The 18,457-nt window shown below is 44.5% G+C and overlaps 1 protein-coding gene across 10 annotated transcripts in view; it reads left to right on the top strand.

Moving 5' to 3' along the window:
- Positions 1-18,457, top strand: part of LOC147025186 (nuclear factor 1 A-type-like) — a 265,419-nt gene that overhangs the window by 92,165 nt on the left and 154,797 nt on the right. For 9 of the 10 annotated variants that reach the window (XR_015059376.1, XM_085885868.1, XM_085885866.1 and 6 more), the window contains exon 3: positions 14,798-14,872. Coding sequence is in view for 9 of the 10 variants with exons in the window: in XM_085885868.1 (XP_085741994.1) it covers positions 14,798-14,872 (75 nt within the window). In the remaining variant the exon portion in view is untranslated. Of the gene's footprint in view, positions 1-8,846; positions 8,977-14,797; positions 14,873-18,457 lie in introns of all 10 variants that reach the window. The other variant, XM_085885873.1, reaches the window with a different exon arrangement.

Raw genomic sequence — 18,457 nt, 5'->3', positions numbered from 1 at the left:
AAAATCACACACCAAGTTAATTGGCCTCCACCTGTGTTAAATTGTAGTGTTTCTGATTATTACCTCCACCACCGAAGGTGAAGGAGGTTATGTTTTCACCCCTTTCTATCTGTTTGTTTGTGTACAGGATATCTCAAAAAAGTTGTGGATGGATCCGGATGAAATTTTGTGGACAGGTTGGGTGCGTGACAAGGAAGAATTGATTCAATTTTGTTGAAGATCCGAATTCGGATCCAATAATTTTTAGAGTGATTCTTCACCATTGAGAGATAGGGCTAAACTCGTATATAGCACGATATCTCAAAAAGTTGTGTACGGATTCGGATGAAACGTGGTGGACACGTTGGGTGTGTGACCACGACAAATTGGGAATTCTGGATATGAGAATTATTTAATTTTTAAAGTTATTCTTCACCACTGAGAGAAAGGACCAAAACGATTATACAGCATGATATTTCAAAAATGTATTGGGCCCGATATGTTCTCATGGATCAGGCATTACGTGGTGGAGGTATGTGCTCTACCGAGTGCCCTTCCAGTTTATATTTTCATCTAAGGATGCTTTCCGTCAGTTATGTGATTTTTTTCCGGTGTATCAGCTTCAATGTCCGTCAGTACGCAAATCTCATCCTCTGTCACTCAGAAGGTGGCGAGCTTTAATATCAGTGAATCAGTGGTTAGAATGAGCGTTTATATATCTGATATAAGAGGAAGGTGTGTGTCGTTTTCTTAGATTTTATTTGTTTGTTTTTTACAATTCCACACCTCTGTACTATTCACCAAATTGACATTTACAGCTTAACAGCTTAATTGACATTTACAAATTTGTTTGTGACATATTTGGTGGCCTCCTCTACGCCAAAGTATGTGTATTAATTTTCCAGCTGCTGTATTGTTGTATTTAGATTGATTTTTTATTTTTGTTAGTTTACCTTGGAGGAATGTGCACTTGTCACATTTATCTCGGCCAAATTCCATTTGAATATCGTCGAAGTGCCATTTCACTAACTTCAGTTGTGCTAATTTTTCATCGTTTGGGCAAAGACCTTAAATCATCCATGTACAGTAAATGTCACATTTGAGTATGGCCTTGTTTAGTTGTAGGTGGTCTATTGTTCCATATCATCCTCTCTTGCATCCCTTCTGTTCTGCGTCTCGGCCTCCTTGTTGTGTTAAGCAGTGGTACATCATTTATGTGGTGATTCCTGTTAAAAGTTTGTATGTTGTCGGTGGACACGTTATTGGTCGGTATTTGTGAGGAAGTTGGGTTTCTTTATATTTTTGGGATGAGGAAGAAGTTACTTCTATGAGCCATTCATTCATTACCTTTTCCTCTTGGATCGGTTTGTTGAATGCTCGAGTGTAGTTATCGTGGAGAGTATCCAGTTGCTTTAGCCAGAAGTTTGGAATTCCATTCAGACCTGGGCTTTTAAAATTTGGCATTTTTGCAAGTTTTCTTTCATTTTCTTTTTTCATCAATCATCAACTGGGGACATTTCCCTTGGATGTTCCTTTTTCTTTTCCAAGTGTCAGATCCATTCCGCCTCCTTGTTGTGTTATTTTGAATCTTCGTAAATTCCTTTCCATAAATCTCTCGTTTATCTTTTTTAATGTGGACTTCATATATATTGCTTTGTTACCCCGAGCTCGTGGCAGAATCTTTTCGGGTTATTTTCAAACATCTGGTTTTGTTTTAAAACCTTCCTTCCTATCATTTCTATTTTGAGTTTGATTTCAGTCTGTATATCCATTAATTTTTGGTTTTTGTCTTCGATTTTAAATTTGTTTTTTTTGGATTCTCTTCTTTTGCTTTCATTTCCTCTCATGAATATTTGTCCTGTTTATGTTCTCAGTTGTTCTCTATGTGTCTGTCGTCTGTTTCCATGGTGGTGTTTGGTTTCTGTTCACGGGGTCTGGTTTAATATTCTTGTGGTGTTGTTTTCCTGTTACTTTTTCTTGAATGAGCAGTGCCACTGCAAAGCACACAATTGATTTCCTTTAAGGTGGATGACTTTGGGATCATTTTACCATTTGATTGGTTGGTTCTCTTGATGGACATTTTTGTCTATTTGTTGTTGTTATTTGATAGACTTGTGGACTTTTTCTGATTGGTGTCAATCTTATCTCTTCTACTTTGTTGGCCAGCTCTTCTTCTAATCTATGCTGCTTTTCATTACCTTTGTCTTCCTCCTCTCATCCGTTCTGCCGTTTTTTTCTCCTTTTTTATGCTCATCATCCATCGTTCCCATTTTCATCCACTCCATCTGTTGTCACCCTGTCCATGTCAGTGTGCCAGGTCCACTCCCCCCCTCCCTTCACCCCCCAGGGTGGACCCATATCCCCTGGGGTGGGCCCTTCAAACTTCGTCTCTGCCACTGGGCTCCCAGCGCGACACTGCATTCTGAGCTCTACCTTCACTCCAAAGCCCCTCCCTACAACACCGTGGCCAAGTCCACAACATCCCTCACTCCACCCCCAGCAAGACCTCGGCTACCAGCATCCTCAACTACGACTTGTTGTCTGACCCAGGCTATTTCCTCTATTCTATTCTTAGTCAGGTATCTATTTATTGTCGATGCAATCCTTTCAAATTTATAAAGTGGAACCATCTCTCTCCTGATGGTCAATTTTGTCTTCTTCAGTTGGTCCATAAATATTTCCCCCCACTACGCATCCCCCACTCTTCATGTGTAACATATGCTTTACACTGGAGGATGATTTCCTTCTCCTCTATGTTCCAGTTTTCTTTATTAAACCTTTTTTTTGGAGCTTTATTTTTAGCTCAGCTGGAGCGTAGTTCTGGGGGGCTTATGGGATAGCGCGTCGTCTGTCCGTCCACAAATATTTACAACTTCTTCTCTGAAACTACACATACAGTTTTGATGAAACTTTACCACAATGTTCATCACCGTGTTTGTACCAAAGTTTGCTCATGGCATTAGAAAAATCTGGTCTGAGGGGGTCTACGGAGGGAATTTATGGGGTGTTAGCCCCCTCCAAGGAGATATTTTTCTTCTCAGAAACTACACACACCATTTTGATGAAACTTGACCACAACCTTCATCACCCGTGATGTACCAACATTTGTTCATGGCATTAAAAATAATCCATTGGAATTTACTTTCTTCTCCATTACATATTTTGTGGGTCATCCATGCCTATCAGTGGTTCCTTGGTTATCTTATCCAGCCACTACCAGATGAGCACCCAGGGGGTATTGCTCCGACGTTTTATTTTTCTAAGACAAGTAGCACCTTTCCAGCTTCTTGCCTCGGTGCAGATCCCTGTCTCTCTCCCCGACGGCCCACCCACACCATCCCCCAGTGCTAACATTCTGGATAATTACAGTTTGATATGCACGATGAAATGTCTTGTCGATTAAGTGTGAAAACTGCATTAAATAGTTGTATTATCTCATAATGGACAGCAATAATATTCCACCGTTAACCACACGCATACAAGTGTTGTTGACCCCAGCCAATTGTCGCTGCGTGCCCGCCACACCAGGTTGATCGTCAGGCATGATCCCACCCACCTCTTTTAGCCCATCATTATGTATATATATATATATATACACACATACCTGATGTGAAGGTATACAGCTATGCCTACTTTGTGGAATCCTTTCAAGTTATGAAAATTTTAAGTATTCATGGACCTTCCCAATGTAAAATGCACTCGATTAATTTCTAAACCAAGTACACGTGTACCTCGATTTACGTCTAGGATGTATTGTTGAAAGCTGCGACTTGAATCGAATCATTTTTTTCCCGTAAGAAATGCAGGAATGGAATGAGGCTGTGTGGGAGGTGGGGAGGGGGACGTCATAATTTTCACCTACAATATTACCTTTCTGGCTTATAACAGAGAGAATTTCAACACTCAATCGAACACACATTTTAACAGTAAAAAATTGAAATTAAATAACTTTTTAAAGGACAATACAGTAAAATATGCTGTGGTGGTGGCAGAGAAAAGGGGGGGGGGAGTGAGAGTAAGAGCGAGTTATGATCAGATGAAGGATGGAAGGCTTGCAACTCGTCGCCCAGGCAGGGATTTGGAATGTGTTTAAGGGTGCTGGGGATGACCCTCCTAATCTCTGTGAAAGACACCATGAGGATCTTTAACATCCATCAACTAATGCTGGCAGACAAGACACCTGGCTTAACGGTGTGTACCTCAATGCCATCCGGCCCATGCACACACATAAACCTATCAAACCAGCCACGGATTGCAGTGAAGGTCTCTTTCGCCATGGCAGTGGAAACATAACTCTTCACTCTCCTTTTTTAAGTCATCATACAGACTTTTAGCTTTCTACTGTTATGTATGATGGCTTCACTCACAGGAGTCATCGTTCTGTTGAGGTCCTCAATCAACATGTCCAGTACACGTTCCCTCTTTTCCATGTAAGAGCTCCTTTGCTTCGTAACTAACTCGGATGTTAATGGAGTAGCATGTTTAGCACTTTCACGAATTTGTTCTGCACTTTTATAAACCGTACGTACGCTTGTTGGAGGCAAACCCAAGTGCTGACCAACATCGACAGCACGATCACCACTCACCATTCTGCGTACAACATCCAATTTCACCTCCAGATTTACAGGTTTACGCACTTTCTTCGCCACAAGGTCACTCATCACCACTGGCATGCTTGCAACTGGTGACGAAGATTTTGGAAGGACAGTACGTCTGCACAGCACACATGCAGAATAAAGTACAGTGCACTTTACATCGAAGTTACCTGCTTTAACTTTTCCGTCGCCAATTTACCTGAGCCGCGCAGTCAATTGAATTTGAATTGAATTGCCAGTGTAAGAAAAATTTCCATGTTTTACACGGACAATAAGTCAGAATGTTAACACAGTATTGGCAATGCCCTTGGCGGCGAAGTGTTCCACTGTGGTGCTGCCTATCAGTCTAAATTTGCATTTCGTACCTGAATATTACGTGCAGGACAACAGGTGCAGGTACAACCCGACAATGGCACAGGCACAGAATGCAGAAATGTTCTTCCATCCTTGAAGCTTGCCTTTGTCGGCATGCACACAGGCACGGCACAGCCACACATGGTTTGTCGGTGACACGTTGTCATCGAAGTGTGACGGAGGTTAAAGCAAAATTGGTGAGTAAAATGTAATAATCATTTTGCAAAGATTTGAGGATGTGCGATAATTTTGAGGTTCCAACACGATATTTCCACTTTTCAGATCTGGCAACACTGGGCGAAGGCTTTCCGGGCCACACACAGCAGCACGGTTTGCCGTCAGGTCAGGTCAGGTATGGGAGCATGCGTCAGAGCAATGCGTCGCTGCGTCCACTTTCCGCCGGTACTCCAAGGGCCTCCGTCTGGCCATCCCCCAGGCAGAGGCTTGGCCCATCCCAATCTCCTTGAGATGCTGATCAACCTGCTGCAGCCACGAGACGCGTGGTTGGCCCATTGGCCTCCTCCACTCACGAGGCTCCCTCGCTGAGAGAATCTGATGAGCAGGATCAGCGTCAGGAAAACGAGCCACATGTCCATACAGCCGCAGCTGACACTCACGTACTATGCAGGTAACAAATCTCATTTGAGTCTCTCTCTCAGCAACCGCTCGTTGGACACAAAATCCGACCAGCGATAGCCAAGGATTTTCCGAAGAGACCTGGTACCAAAGCAATTAAGTCTCCATCTCAGATCCTTGGTCAGAGTCCAAGTCTCATATCCATAGAGGAAGACTGGAAGTACCAAGGACCTGAAGACTCGGACTTTCGTCCTCCTGCACAGGTGCCGACCACACCACACCTCATGATCCAGTGAATCCATGACTCCCCAGGCCCGACGCAGACGTCGATTGACCTCTGACTCACAAGAAGCAGAGGCATGAATGTCACTGCCAAGGTAAGTGAATCTCTCCGTCACCTCAACATCCTCACCACAATAGTTTGCCGTGTCGTCATTGAAATGTGATGAAACACTGTACAAAACCTCGGTCACACTTCAGTGCAGACACGTCTTGAAACAGCAAACAATGTGTGGCTGCGTGCGTGCCTGCAAGCTTCATAACATTACCGGTCTCCGTGTCTTGGCGTACAACTGGGCGGTTCAGGAAAATTGGCGACGGAAAAGTCAAAGCACGTAACTTCGATGTAAAGAGACGTAATTCAACGTCTGGGTACATATTGATGGACGACGCAACTTTGAATCAACATAAATCGGGGCAACCTAAATCAAGGTATACCTGTACTGAGCTAAAACCAATTTTGAGTTTGGCTGTCTGAACAGCGCAAGAAGAAGAAGAATTATGAATGTGCTATTTTGGGTTTGTAAGTTTTGTAGTTCACCGATACTGTCAGGTCAGGCCAGATTAGATCTGTGACTTGCTTACAGGTACCATGTAAACCTCTACTAACTTATTTCATGGTCGGGTTGTCAGCGAGTAAAGCTTTAAGAAGTACCAGTACTGCTTGGTTCTTTTGGTTCTCTTTGGTTCTCTTCATTTTCCCTCGTTTCAATCAGCGGTTCCTAACTTGCTTCCCGCAGATTTCTCACGTCAACGAGATGAACTTTCTTATTTCACAGGCCTTTGTATTCGACCTGGATTCCGAGGAGCATTGGCCACATGCATCTTCGTTGAACTTTCACCATTACAGCCGTCACTATGTTGGCTGAGCATTATGTTGACTGGGAGAATGCCAGCGTTCATCAGGAGGATGAGAAAGGTCGACCTTCCGATGATCTGTGGCTGAATCGTCAAGGTGTGGGAGGAGATACCATCAGACATCATCAAGCGATCATTTCTGAAATGCTGCATCTCTAATAACATGTACGGCACGGAGGACAACATCATTTGGGAGGAGGAGGTTGCAAATGGCAGTGACAGCGACGTGGACTTGCTCTGTCCTGATTCAGACAAGGAGTTATGTGCCGTCTGCGAAGAGGGAATCATTGATGAGGATTTCCTTGGGTTGAGCTGAAAAGCTTCATCAAACCCAAACGGCCCTTTTCAGGGCCACAAATCCACAATAAATATGTATGATACCGCCGGCGGTATGAGTCCCTTTTCTTCCTTTTTCTTGGAACAAAAAAAAAATCCTCTTTATAACATTAAAAATAAGAAAAAATAATAACTGCTTGGTATCCTCTCCACTCTCCCTTAAATTTCTTGAAAATGACAATAAGACTGTTAGACCAAATTAAGCGGACATAGGAGTATGTTGGTACCTCCGTCACTTTGTTCCATACAAAGTTAATGTACAAATGTATTTAGATCGAGATCATAAAATAAAATGATCAATATAGTCATTTATTTTGAGGGTGAAAAACATGGGTGCGGTTAATACACCCGAATTTATTTTTATTTTTTTTAATTATTTTTTGATGGTGAAAAACAGAGGTGCAGTTGATGCAATGCCGCATTTGATACACCAGAAAATACAGTATATACCAGAAAAAAATATTTTTTACAACAGAAAATACAGTATAAAATGGAAAAAATACATTATATGTATATGTATGTATGTATATATATGTATATACGTATATACGTATTTATGTATATACGTATATACATACATATATATATATATATATATATATATATGTATATATATATACACATACACATAATAGCCTGGTGTTGGTGCAGCAGCTTGGGATCCAAAAGGTCCTGAGTTCAAGCCCCGTTGGGCCACTGAATTAATACACCAGGGGGTTGACTCAGCCTGTCATCCTTCCGAGGTCGGCGAAATGAGTACCAGTGTACTGGGCCGGTGTATACCCCGGTTAAAATAGGTGTACCATATCCCTGTGTCGTAAGATGCGACCAGGGTTGCGTCAGGAAGGGCATCCGGCATAAAACATGTGCCAAATCACTATGCGGATCATAACGGATGATCCGCTGTGGCGACCCTAAACGGGATCAGTCCAAAGAAGAAGATATATATATATATAATGCCAATAGAAAGTCGAGCCACTTTCAAAATTTTCACCTTGAGTTGCCTCATAGCCTGGAATTGAATTGCATTAAATCAGACTTTTCCCACCTTTATTTACACATCGTAACCCAGAACTTCCAAGTGAAAAACAAATTCTACAAATTTTGGAAAATTAATTAAATATTCAAAACTTTCTACATCACAAACCACACTCTCTGCACAACAAACTGCCCCCTGAATCTCAAACCACTTTATTCACACCACAAGACACCTTCTTCCTACCACAAGTTGCTCTCTCCATCACAAGTTGTATATGTATATATACAGTATATATGTTGCGGTTCTGCAAAAACCGCATGCCTCTACGGCAATGGCACCCAACATACAGTGATCCCCAGGCAGTTATTTCATTTGTCTTTGTGTAGTTCGACCTCCCCTCATGTCTGTTGGGTTAACGGGACGAAGTGCGTTGCGTCGAGTAACTTTCTCTAATTCGGATTTTGATTCCTACTCCAACTCTTTCCTTTTAGCCATAGTACAAAACAAGTATGCAAGCACACACACCATTCAATAGGCAATTGATAATAAGCACACCACGATTCCTTCTGTGGCTCGGATCCACCACATCTACACACTATACACTATACCACCCGGGCATCGCGTGCCATTATTTTGTTCAAATCTGTGCACCAATTCCCAACCGGCACTTCACCTTACTTCACACCTCGCTCATCAAACCTCTCTACTTCGACCACAAACGCCTCCTACACGCAGGAAAAATATTCCCACACCCCCCACGTACCTCTGCATCGCTACAATTGACCACTCTATTTTGAGGAGTACCTCAGGAGTATTTTGAGGAGTTTGCTCTCTGCTCGGCTCCTCGCCAGCTCTTTGCTCGCCTCTCGCCTCTCGTGTGCGATTGCCAGGACGAGCTTCTTCTTGAGAACCTGATCCGGCGTGACTGCCAAGACTCCCTGCCGTGCTGTCAACGTTCCGCTACCCCCATGCAGCCAGACGGACCAGTGTGGAGCGCACGTTGCCACGAGCTCCGACAAAGTAATTAAGCAGGAGATATTGTGCCGTATCACGAGGTGGGAATGCTCAGGAAGAGTGTCCTATGGAGGTACACATTACACATACAGACCTTTACACAGAAGGCTAAGGATCTTTTTCCTTGCACATCTATTCTCCTCTCTCTCTCTCTTTCTCTCTCTCTCTCTCTCTCTCTCTCTCTCTCTCTCTCTCTCTCTCTCTCTCTCTTTCTCTCTCTCTCTCTCTCTCTCTCTCTCTTTCTCTCTCTCTCTCTCTCTCTCTCTCTCTCTCTCTCTCTCTCTCTCTCTCTCTCTCTCTCTCTCTCTCTCTCTCTCTCTCTCTCTCTCTCTCTCTCTCTCTCTCTCTCTCTCTCTCTCTCTCTCTCTCTCTCTCTCTCTCTCTCTCTCTCTCTCTCTCTCTATCCACCCCTCCATCCCATCTTCTTTGGACGCACAAAGAGCATCATTACTGACTCGCAATCCCATTTTCCTCTGGCATGACACCGCACCCCTCACATTGCACTACACCACACCTCTCACTCCCACACCTTAGACACCACCAGTATTCCTCCTACCTATCTCTCCCTAAGCGTTCTGGGTTGCGTTGGTCTGCCAACTGTGCCAGGTATAGAGAGGTCGTTTATCCTCACCTGCTTTCTTTCTCTCTGGCTATCTAATCTTGTGTGTGTGTGTGTGTGTGTGTGTGTGTGTGTGTGTGTGTGTGTGTGTGTGTGTGTGTGTGTGTGTGTGTGTGTGTGTGTGTGTGTGGTGCTTGTCCTCGCATAAATTAAGATTTTCGAAGATATAACAGAATAACTCTGCTCTGTGTCTTCTTTTGTAAGTTGGTGCCTTTTGCCGCACCCCACAAATTCCTTGCTCTTCCCTGCTGTGCATAAAAATAAACCCCATTCAATGTGCCACATACTTTTCCTCACCATTGTAAATATATTGTTGTGGTTGACGAAATTCGTAAACCACCATTCAGGTCCCGCAGGTGAGATATCTCTATAAGTATATGTGTAGTTAGGCCCAAACCCGTTGTTTAGAGGGAATAAATGTCATTAATTCGGGCTGCGACCCTTCAGGATAGCCGTTTTTATTTTACTATCTTTATTTTGGACCAGCCGCCATTACTACCACCACAACCACCACCAACCACGTCTCAACAGCCATCACACAACAACCACCAACCGCAACGCCGCTTCACAACAACAACAACGCCAACAGCCATGACCCTTGCCGTCACATCTCGCTCTCGCAACCATCGCATCACCGCCATTCCCGCGCCACTTGTGGGCACCGATCCTGGACTCGTACAGGGCGCGCACCGAGCAGCGGGTGCAAAAACACCAGCCTCTCCGAGAAATCGGATCAAGAATCATTCATGCCCACTTTTCCTCTGTCCAATTTCCCCCCGCGCTGAGAGAGTGTGAGAAGGGGGCCCCGTTCCCACCCCATTCCAGGCAGTGCCAGCGAGGCCCGCGGAGTCGGGGCGCCGCCGCCATCTTGCGGCTCATCACCAGACGGGTAGGCTTGACGCGGTCTCGGCCCCAGGCCCGTCTGCTCCCCTCATCGTTGAGGGTGGCCCCTTCCCTTTTCTTTTGCTTTGAGTATATGTGTTGTCGGCGCCGTCTGTGAAGTAAAACTGTATAAGTGTTGCCGTGTGCTTGGTAGTCGGTAGTAGATCTGCATTGTTGCATTTGCTTTTTGTGCAGAATTGTTGTGTTTCTTCTACTTTTATATTTGCTTTTGGTGTATAATTGTATATGTGTGCTTTCCGTTTGCCGCGGAATAAATGTGCTTTATGTTGAACTGTTTTTCCCGTTTCGCTCCGTCTTTTCTTTTATTGAATCTCCATCTTACTTCACGTAAAGGGTTGGTCGTGGGCTAAATACGCCCAATAATTAATCGAACCGTCGAGGTTGACGATAACACCGCTCGGTTATCCCGATAGTACGGAACGGGTCGCTTAAAGTGGCCCGTGTCCGAAGTCGACCTGCGGCGAGGTGCGATCGCCCGGTCTACCCTCCGTGTGGGTACTTAGGTAGGTCGAATTATTTGGCGAGCAACCCTATCCCACGCGGGGGGGCCGATTGGCACGATCGTGGTGAGGCCGAAAGGCCCACCCGTGACTAGTTCCCGGCGTTAGTCCGAGAGGGTCACGACGGGATTGTCCGTCCGGTGGGCGACGTGCTGCGATTCGAGTTGCGTGGCCGCTCGCACGCCGGCGGGCGCGAATCCGCAACAATATGCTTTGTATAGAAATGTTCCCAGCTCGATTTAGTGTTTTCCATCATTGGTCCAGCATGGTTCGCACCCTCATTTAGCCGGGACATTATCCCCCAATAATCTGTTTCCTAACCGGTACGTGCTTGGCAGTTCCGCTCGGCTGCATCTGATCTGGTAAGGTGATCCGGTTTGAGCAAGTGCGTGTCCCCCGGTAATTAGATCACCTGACCTTTAGGCAAATGGTATTCATTAGACAGAAGACCTTAAGTCGTGTGGTCGAGTTATTCGTGTTCACAGTCGATTCGCGACCCGCCTCAGCCTGGTGTTGGGTTAGTGGTTAGGGTGGCGGCTTGGGATCCTAGGGTCCTGAGTTCAAGCCCCGTTGGCTGCTGAATTAAAAAATACACCAAGAGGTTGACTCAGCCTGTCAACCTTCCGAGGTCAGCAAAATTAGCACCAGTGTACTGGTAAGGGGCACACTGCATCAGTGGCATAGCCGCGTCCCAACCAATGATGCAACCAGCAGCCACAGGCTGCACTCGATAGAGAGAGAGAGAGAGAGAGAGAGAGAGAGAGAGAGAGAGAGAGAGAGAGAGAGAGAGAGAGAGAGAGAGAGAGAGAGAGAGAGAGAGAGAGATATATATATATATATATATATATATATATATATATATATATATATCACACACACACACACACACACACACACACACACACACACACACACACACACACACACACGCACACAAGATTAGATAGCCAGAGAGAAAGAAAGCAGGTGAGGATAAACGACCTCTCTATACCTGGCACAGTCGGCAGACCAACGCAACCCAGAACGCTTAGGGAGAGATAGGTAGGAGGAATACTGGTGGTGTCTAAGGTGTGGGAGTGAGAGGTGTGGTGTAGTGCAATGTGAGGGGTGCGGTGTCATGCCAGAGGAAAATGGGATTGCGAGTCAGTAATGATGCTCTTTGTGCGTCCAAAGAAGATGGGATGGAGGGGTGGATAGAGAGAGAGAGAGAGAGAGAGAGAGAGAGAGAGAGAGAGAGAGAGAGAGAGAGAGAGAGAGAGAGAGAGAGAGAGAGAGAGAGAGAGAGAGAGAGAGAGAGAGAGAGAGAGAGAGAGAGAGAGAGAGAGAGAGAGAGAGAGAGAGAGAGAGAGAGAGAGAGAGAGAGAGACACACCGAGACACACCGAGAGACACCGAGAGACACCGAGAGAGACCGAGAGAGACCGAGAGAGACCGAGAGAGACCGAGATATATATATATATATATATATATATATATATATATATATATATATATATATATATATATATATATATATACATATACATATATACACACACACAGACACACAGACACACAGACACAGACCTTGTTGCAAAGTTATTCGTGTGTGATGGCCTGCGATTCCAGAGAGTCTGGTGGGACCTTGAGGTAGCTCACCCCTCGTGGTCTTCACCCTTGACCCCGGGTCTGCAACAATATATATATATATATATATATATATATATATATATATATATATATATATATATATATATATATATATATATATATATATATACTTCTACTCATGAATGCTGAGACCTGCGCACCTGTGCAACCTAAGTCTATTAAATATTGCTATAAATTATTATTTATAACTCAATTCCTTATGGTGAACATTTGATCAACACAGTGCAATGCATGTGTAAAGTATTCTTCCATTTATTAAATACATTTGAATGGAGTTGCCATTGTAGTATAAAGATGAATTTTACAAAGGATTCCCGTGGTGACATCAGGGGTTAATGAGCTGTTTCATCCACCTATACCCCCCCTCCCTTTCCTCCACAAACCCCTCCTCTGCAACTGAGCCCAACACAAGAAACCCATTACAAAAGCACTTGTTCCTGACTTTTCTTTGTGTTATTTCTTTCTGGAGGGCAATCTGATGCAGCTTGGGGCTTCATTTTGATCAAGTAATTAATCTTCCAACCTGCAAATCAAAGCACTCTGAATAAATAAACAATTGGGATAACATGAGGGATTTCCACGTGAGTTTCCTGCTATCTGAATGTCCCCAACCTGTTTTTTTTTTCCCCCATGTTTTTCACCACGCAGACGCACCCCACCTCATAACACAACCCCAATTTGGCAAGCTGGCTATCAATTTCACCAGACAACTGCCACGCTGTTTAAAGAATGGTGGAGTTGCAATAGAAACCTTTCATGCAGAGTCCACACCTGCATGCCGCTGTGCAGTCTCCCATTGAGTACATAGGATTGCTTGAAAAGTACAGCCGTATGTGGTGCAGACTGAGTTGACTCCAAGTGCGGATTGTACAATGTTGTGCCACGCTGTGTCATGGCACGCACTGTGTGCTGCCGCAGCGATCTGTGTCCCATACTGTGCCATAGTTAATGTTATGCATCTTATTTGTGGGTTTTGAAGTTGCTTATTGACAGGAAATGCATTAAAGGAAGAATCAGAGCCTTACAACTGAGTGTGGTGTGGTTTGGTTAAATGAGATGTGGTAAGCTCTACCCACGGCTTATACATTGCACACAAAGCCTGCTATCTGCCTCCCTCCACTCTCCCTACTCAGTGGGTTGGCATCAGAAGGTGCCAACTCGTGCCATCTGGCATGGTGGGGGAGGGGCCGCCTGGCAAGACGGTATGGTGCAGATGGCACGGATGGGCACCCGGAGGGAGGGGCACCTGCTCTTGGCATTGCCAACCAATGCCAGTCCATGGCATGGCAGCTCGATGCCAGACGCATCTTTACTGCGGGGCGAGGGAATGAAAAGGGGGGTGATGGGGAACCATGGGGAAAGGATAGAGTGCTCAGGAAAGAGGACGGGGGGAATGGATGGGAGGGCATTAGTGGATTGTTTGGGCAAAGGAAATGCACACATGAGCAGATGTTGAAAAAAAAAAGGCCCCCTCTTTTACAAAAAAATAGGACATTGTGTCGGAGTGTCCAGGCCAAAAACGCACAATTGTCCATCTGGGTTGGGTTTATGCCTGAGCACTACATCCTTGAAGGACCTCCATTGATGTCAAATTATCTTGAGGTTCATTTTGCGAGAACCATTTAGTCCTTGACGACATGTGAAAGTGTCAACGTGTGTTGTTACCCCCGCCGTCACCGGTGGATGGTGATGGACGGTCACCCCTGTCTGTCTTGTTTGTTTGCTTGTTTGTCTGTGAGCAGGATATCTCAAAAAGTGGAGGACAGATTCGGCCGAAATTTGTATGATTGTTTTTTTGGTGCGTAATGTAGCGTTGATACGAAAGATCAGTTATAGACTGACCGGTGAGATTTCTCCTTCGTACTCTTCCGTGGGACCTGGACTATACCTTTGAGAATATTCACCAATATTCGGTTAGGCTCAGCGTTTTTGAGTTTTTCTGGGGACAGAGAGACAAACAGATTGACAGATAGATAACGGAGTAAAATAGTGAGACTTTGGAGAAGTCTGACTAACAACACTTGGCTGGAGATGCTCACCATTCCTGAGACAAAGGGTGACTGGTGCAATGATTGCTTTTTCGAGGTGTTTTCTTGATGACGTCTTGACGCGGCTAATGCATTTCATCCGGGCTTGTCTTGTTTCTCTGCCAACAGAGCTGAGAAGTGGTGGTGACGGCTCAGCAACGGGGTCCACTCTCCTCCGAGAAAGTGACATCAAGTCTGAGAATGGTGAGAAAGAGAGAAGTGGGGGGGTGTGGAATGGGAGAGGTTTCACGTCATGAGGGAGTTTGCATGGTAAAATTGTGGTGTTGGGCTTAATAACGGATATCAGAGTGTCAGAGCAGCAACGATTGTCAGGTATGTGATTGAGGATTGAGGGAGAAATTTTAAAAGGCAGTAGTTTTACCCCTGTAATGTTGGCCAAGCACACTGTGAGTAGGGTAAGCATAAGCAAAGTAAGACTATCGTAAAGATTCTGCATACATATCAAGCATCAATAGGTGATTGACCAGGTGGGGAGTAAATATTCCATCATCTTAACGAGCAGCTGCCTCAGCATTTGCGTCAAAGGTGGAGTGGCAATTTTCTACACCACAAACCACCCTCTCTGCCCAACAAACTGCCCCCTGCATCTCAAACCGCTTTATTCCCACCACAAGTTGCTCTTGCCACAACAACTCTGGACCATGGGTCACCCTCTCTGGACCACAGGACATCCTCACTGGATGACAAGTCGTCCTCTCTGGACCACAACTCCCCTATTCTGAACCACAAATCACCCTTTCTGAATTGCAAGTCTTCCTTTTTGAACCACACGTTTCCCCCTCCACACTTCGCAAGCCACCCTCTCCACACCCCACAAACTGCCCACTCAGCATACCACGGGCCACCCTCTTTGTATACCATGTGCCACCCTCTTAGCATACCATGGGCCACCCTCTTAGCATACCATGGGACACCCTCTCCACAACCCACAAACTGCCCTCAGCATACCACGGGCCACCCTCTTTGCATACCATGGGCCACCCTCTTAGCATACCATGGGACACCCTCTCAGCATACCACGGGCCACCCTCTCTGCACCACAAATCGCCCTTCCCAGACCACAATCCACTCTCATTGCATGACATTCGTCCATCAATCACATCAATGAGTCAAGCTTTGTGCACCATGCACATGAACACACATTGCCGTACCCATTAATAATGCATCCCAGAATTTTTAAATGCTTTCAGTTACTTTATTACTTGAAAAGAAAATGCACAACAATAGGGAATGAAACATCTATTGTCATGATAACAGTTGTTTTCCTTTGTGCGATACACTTGCTGTTATTAGTTGATTTTAATGAATTTTGCATATTTGCTGACTTTATAAAAGTTGCTTTGTAGGAGGTATTTCTCATCTATTTTATAAACTGCATTTTCACTGTAATGAAGAACCTGAATTATGACGAGGAGATACTTATTATAAAACATTTTTTTCTGAAAGGTTTTAACAATAGGGGTGTAAGCCTAGTGTTGACTTAACGATTAAGATTGCTGCCTTAAGCTCTTAGGGTCTTGAGTTTGAGTCAGACCATTGAAACAACACCAGGTGGGTTGACTCAGCCTGTCATCCTTCCGAGGTTGGCAAAATGAGTACCTGATTACTGGAAACAAGGGGGGGGGCACTGCATCAGCAGCATCGCCGTGCTTCCAGTAAATAATGTAACCAGCAGCCACATGCTGCATCCGAAACAACGGCAGCTGGAGTTGTATACTAAAGAACTTGACTTCACTTGGTTTGACTAGCCTGATTCCTGTCCACTGCAGGATGCTGGACGAAGACCTCCCTCAACATGATACATTAGTTTGTGTTCTCTGCAATTCCGGCCTATTGCACTCGAGCGAATTTTCCAATCTTGTTTGTCTATATTATCTTTGTTTTATTTTGTCTTCGTCATATTTCATGTTTAGTCCAATTTCCAGAATCTCATAAAATAATGCTTCTCAGTTCGTCACTGTTGCTTCAAATGAAATCGATGTCTTCTTCGAATCGTAGATGGTTTAGTGGACATGATTCCTTTATTTTCCTACTTTCTCTGTTGGAAGTCCTTCAAGGCCTGCGGAGACCAATTTTGGTGTTTCGGTGAAATAGTGTCTCCCTTTCTGATGCCTTTTTCGATCTCGATATTGCCACAACCTTGGTGCAGTTCAAGGTCACTGTTGCACCATTCCAGGCTTCGCTCAATGTTTTGATACATATGGAGTTGCCGTTTAGCCAATGTGGACCTTGTATGACGCCATTTGTTTCCACACTTTTGAAGGATTTTTCATAATCAACAAACCCTTGGCACAAAGGCAATTTCTGTTACCTTCATTTTTCCCAGAGGCTGATTCAGTGTTGTGTATATACTTATGAAAGTTGCCTTTATTCCCGTGGCTGGATGTTGTACAGTTCAATCGTGAGTCAGTTATTGATGACCAATATTTTTCAACATTGCAGATCAGGCTAATTTTTGGGGGTTTTCACAAGAGTGGGACTCGTGGGAGAGCAAGGTTGCATTGGCAGTGGGACAGTGAGGCAGCAGGGCAACAATTGGGCACAATGAGAGAGAGAGAGAGAGAGAGAGAGAGAGAGAGAGAGAGAGAGAGAGAGAGAGAGAGAGAGAGAGAGAGAGAGAGAGAGAGAGAGAGAGAGAGAGAGAGAGAGAGAGAGAGAGAGAGAGAGAGAGAGATATATATATATATATATATATATATATATATATATATATAGACAGATCATTGAAATCAGTAAGTAAGAGGGTTGAGTTAATGGGGGTAATAAAGATCATGGGTCAGGATGGGAGACGACATGAGGTAGTGGTACACTGATTGCCTGTAGGGAAGAGTGGGAAAGAACGGTCTCTGCAGGGCAGTTTCATCGACAGGAGAAGCGAGGAACAAAGGATTTGAGGTGTGTAGTCAGACTGGATTTTGGATGGAGATACTGGAAGAATGGACACATCCTGGAGTTTCTGAGGAGGGTCAGAGAATTGAGAGAGAGAGCAAAGGGAGCGATATTTGAGAAGAGTCGGTTTTAAAAAAGACCACCAAAATGACCACCACCATGCTTGCAATGTGCAAGCAACAGATCGTGTGCTTCATCCTCGTCCTGGAAGATTGCAATAATTTTGAGAGTTTTACTAAAGATTCCACAGAGATGATTCTGGGGCCCGAGCCCATAATGAGAGCAGGACTCCATTGAGCTATGAACAAAGGCCTTGCAAGACTGTAAGGCAATTATTTTCCAAGGAAATACTTGGATCGACAGAGGATACCCAGTCTGTGGCTGGCTTTAGAGATAAACGATGCTATGAAGTTGGCCAAGGAGAGCTTGATGCCAATAGTCTGGTTCACTTTGTCAATAAACACTTTTGTTTAAATTTATTGGAGATTAGAAAACTAGTACATTTTTGGGAAGCTTATGGCATCAGAAATATGAAAATCAACGTTTACATTTGCACAGATGCCTGCATAGCCGCCATTTTGGATTTTCAAAATGGCCACCATAAAATATGAATTTCCGAATATCTCAGCTTGTAATTGACATAGAAACTTCATTCTCGATGCTAATCCTATGTTTCCTGGCTAAAGGAATCAAGCGCCAATGTCAAATTAGTGATTATGAACACCAAATCTTCTTCTTCTTCTTTCGGCTGCTCCTGTTAGGGGTCGCCACAGCGGATCATCCGTATGATCCGCACAGTGATTTGGCACATGTTTTACGTGGGATGCCCTTCCTGACGCAACCCTGGTCGCCTCTTACGACACAGGGATATGGTACACC

The sequence above is a fragment of the Eptatretus burgeri genome, chromosome 6 (genome assembly GCF_056783735.1).
Source record: "Eptatretus burgeri isolate ZD-2024b chromosome 6, Ebu_testis_v1, whole genome shotgun sequence".
NCBI classification, from domain to species: domain Eukaryota; kingdom Metazoa; phylum Chordata; class Myxini; order Myxiniformes; family Myxinidae; genus Eptatretus; species Eptatretus burgeri.
Note: the sequence above shows the minus strand (reverse complement) of the source record. Positions and strands in the feature narration are given on the sequence as shown.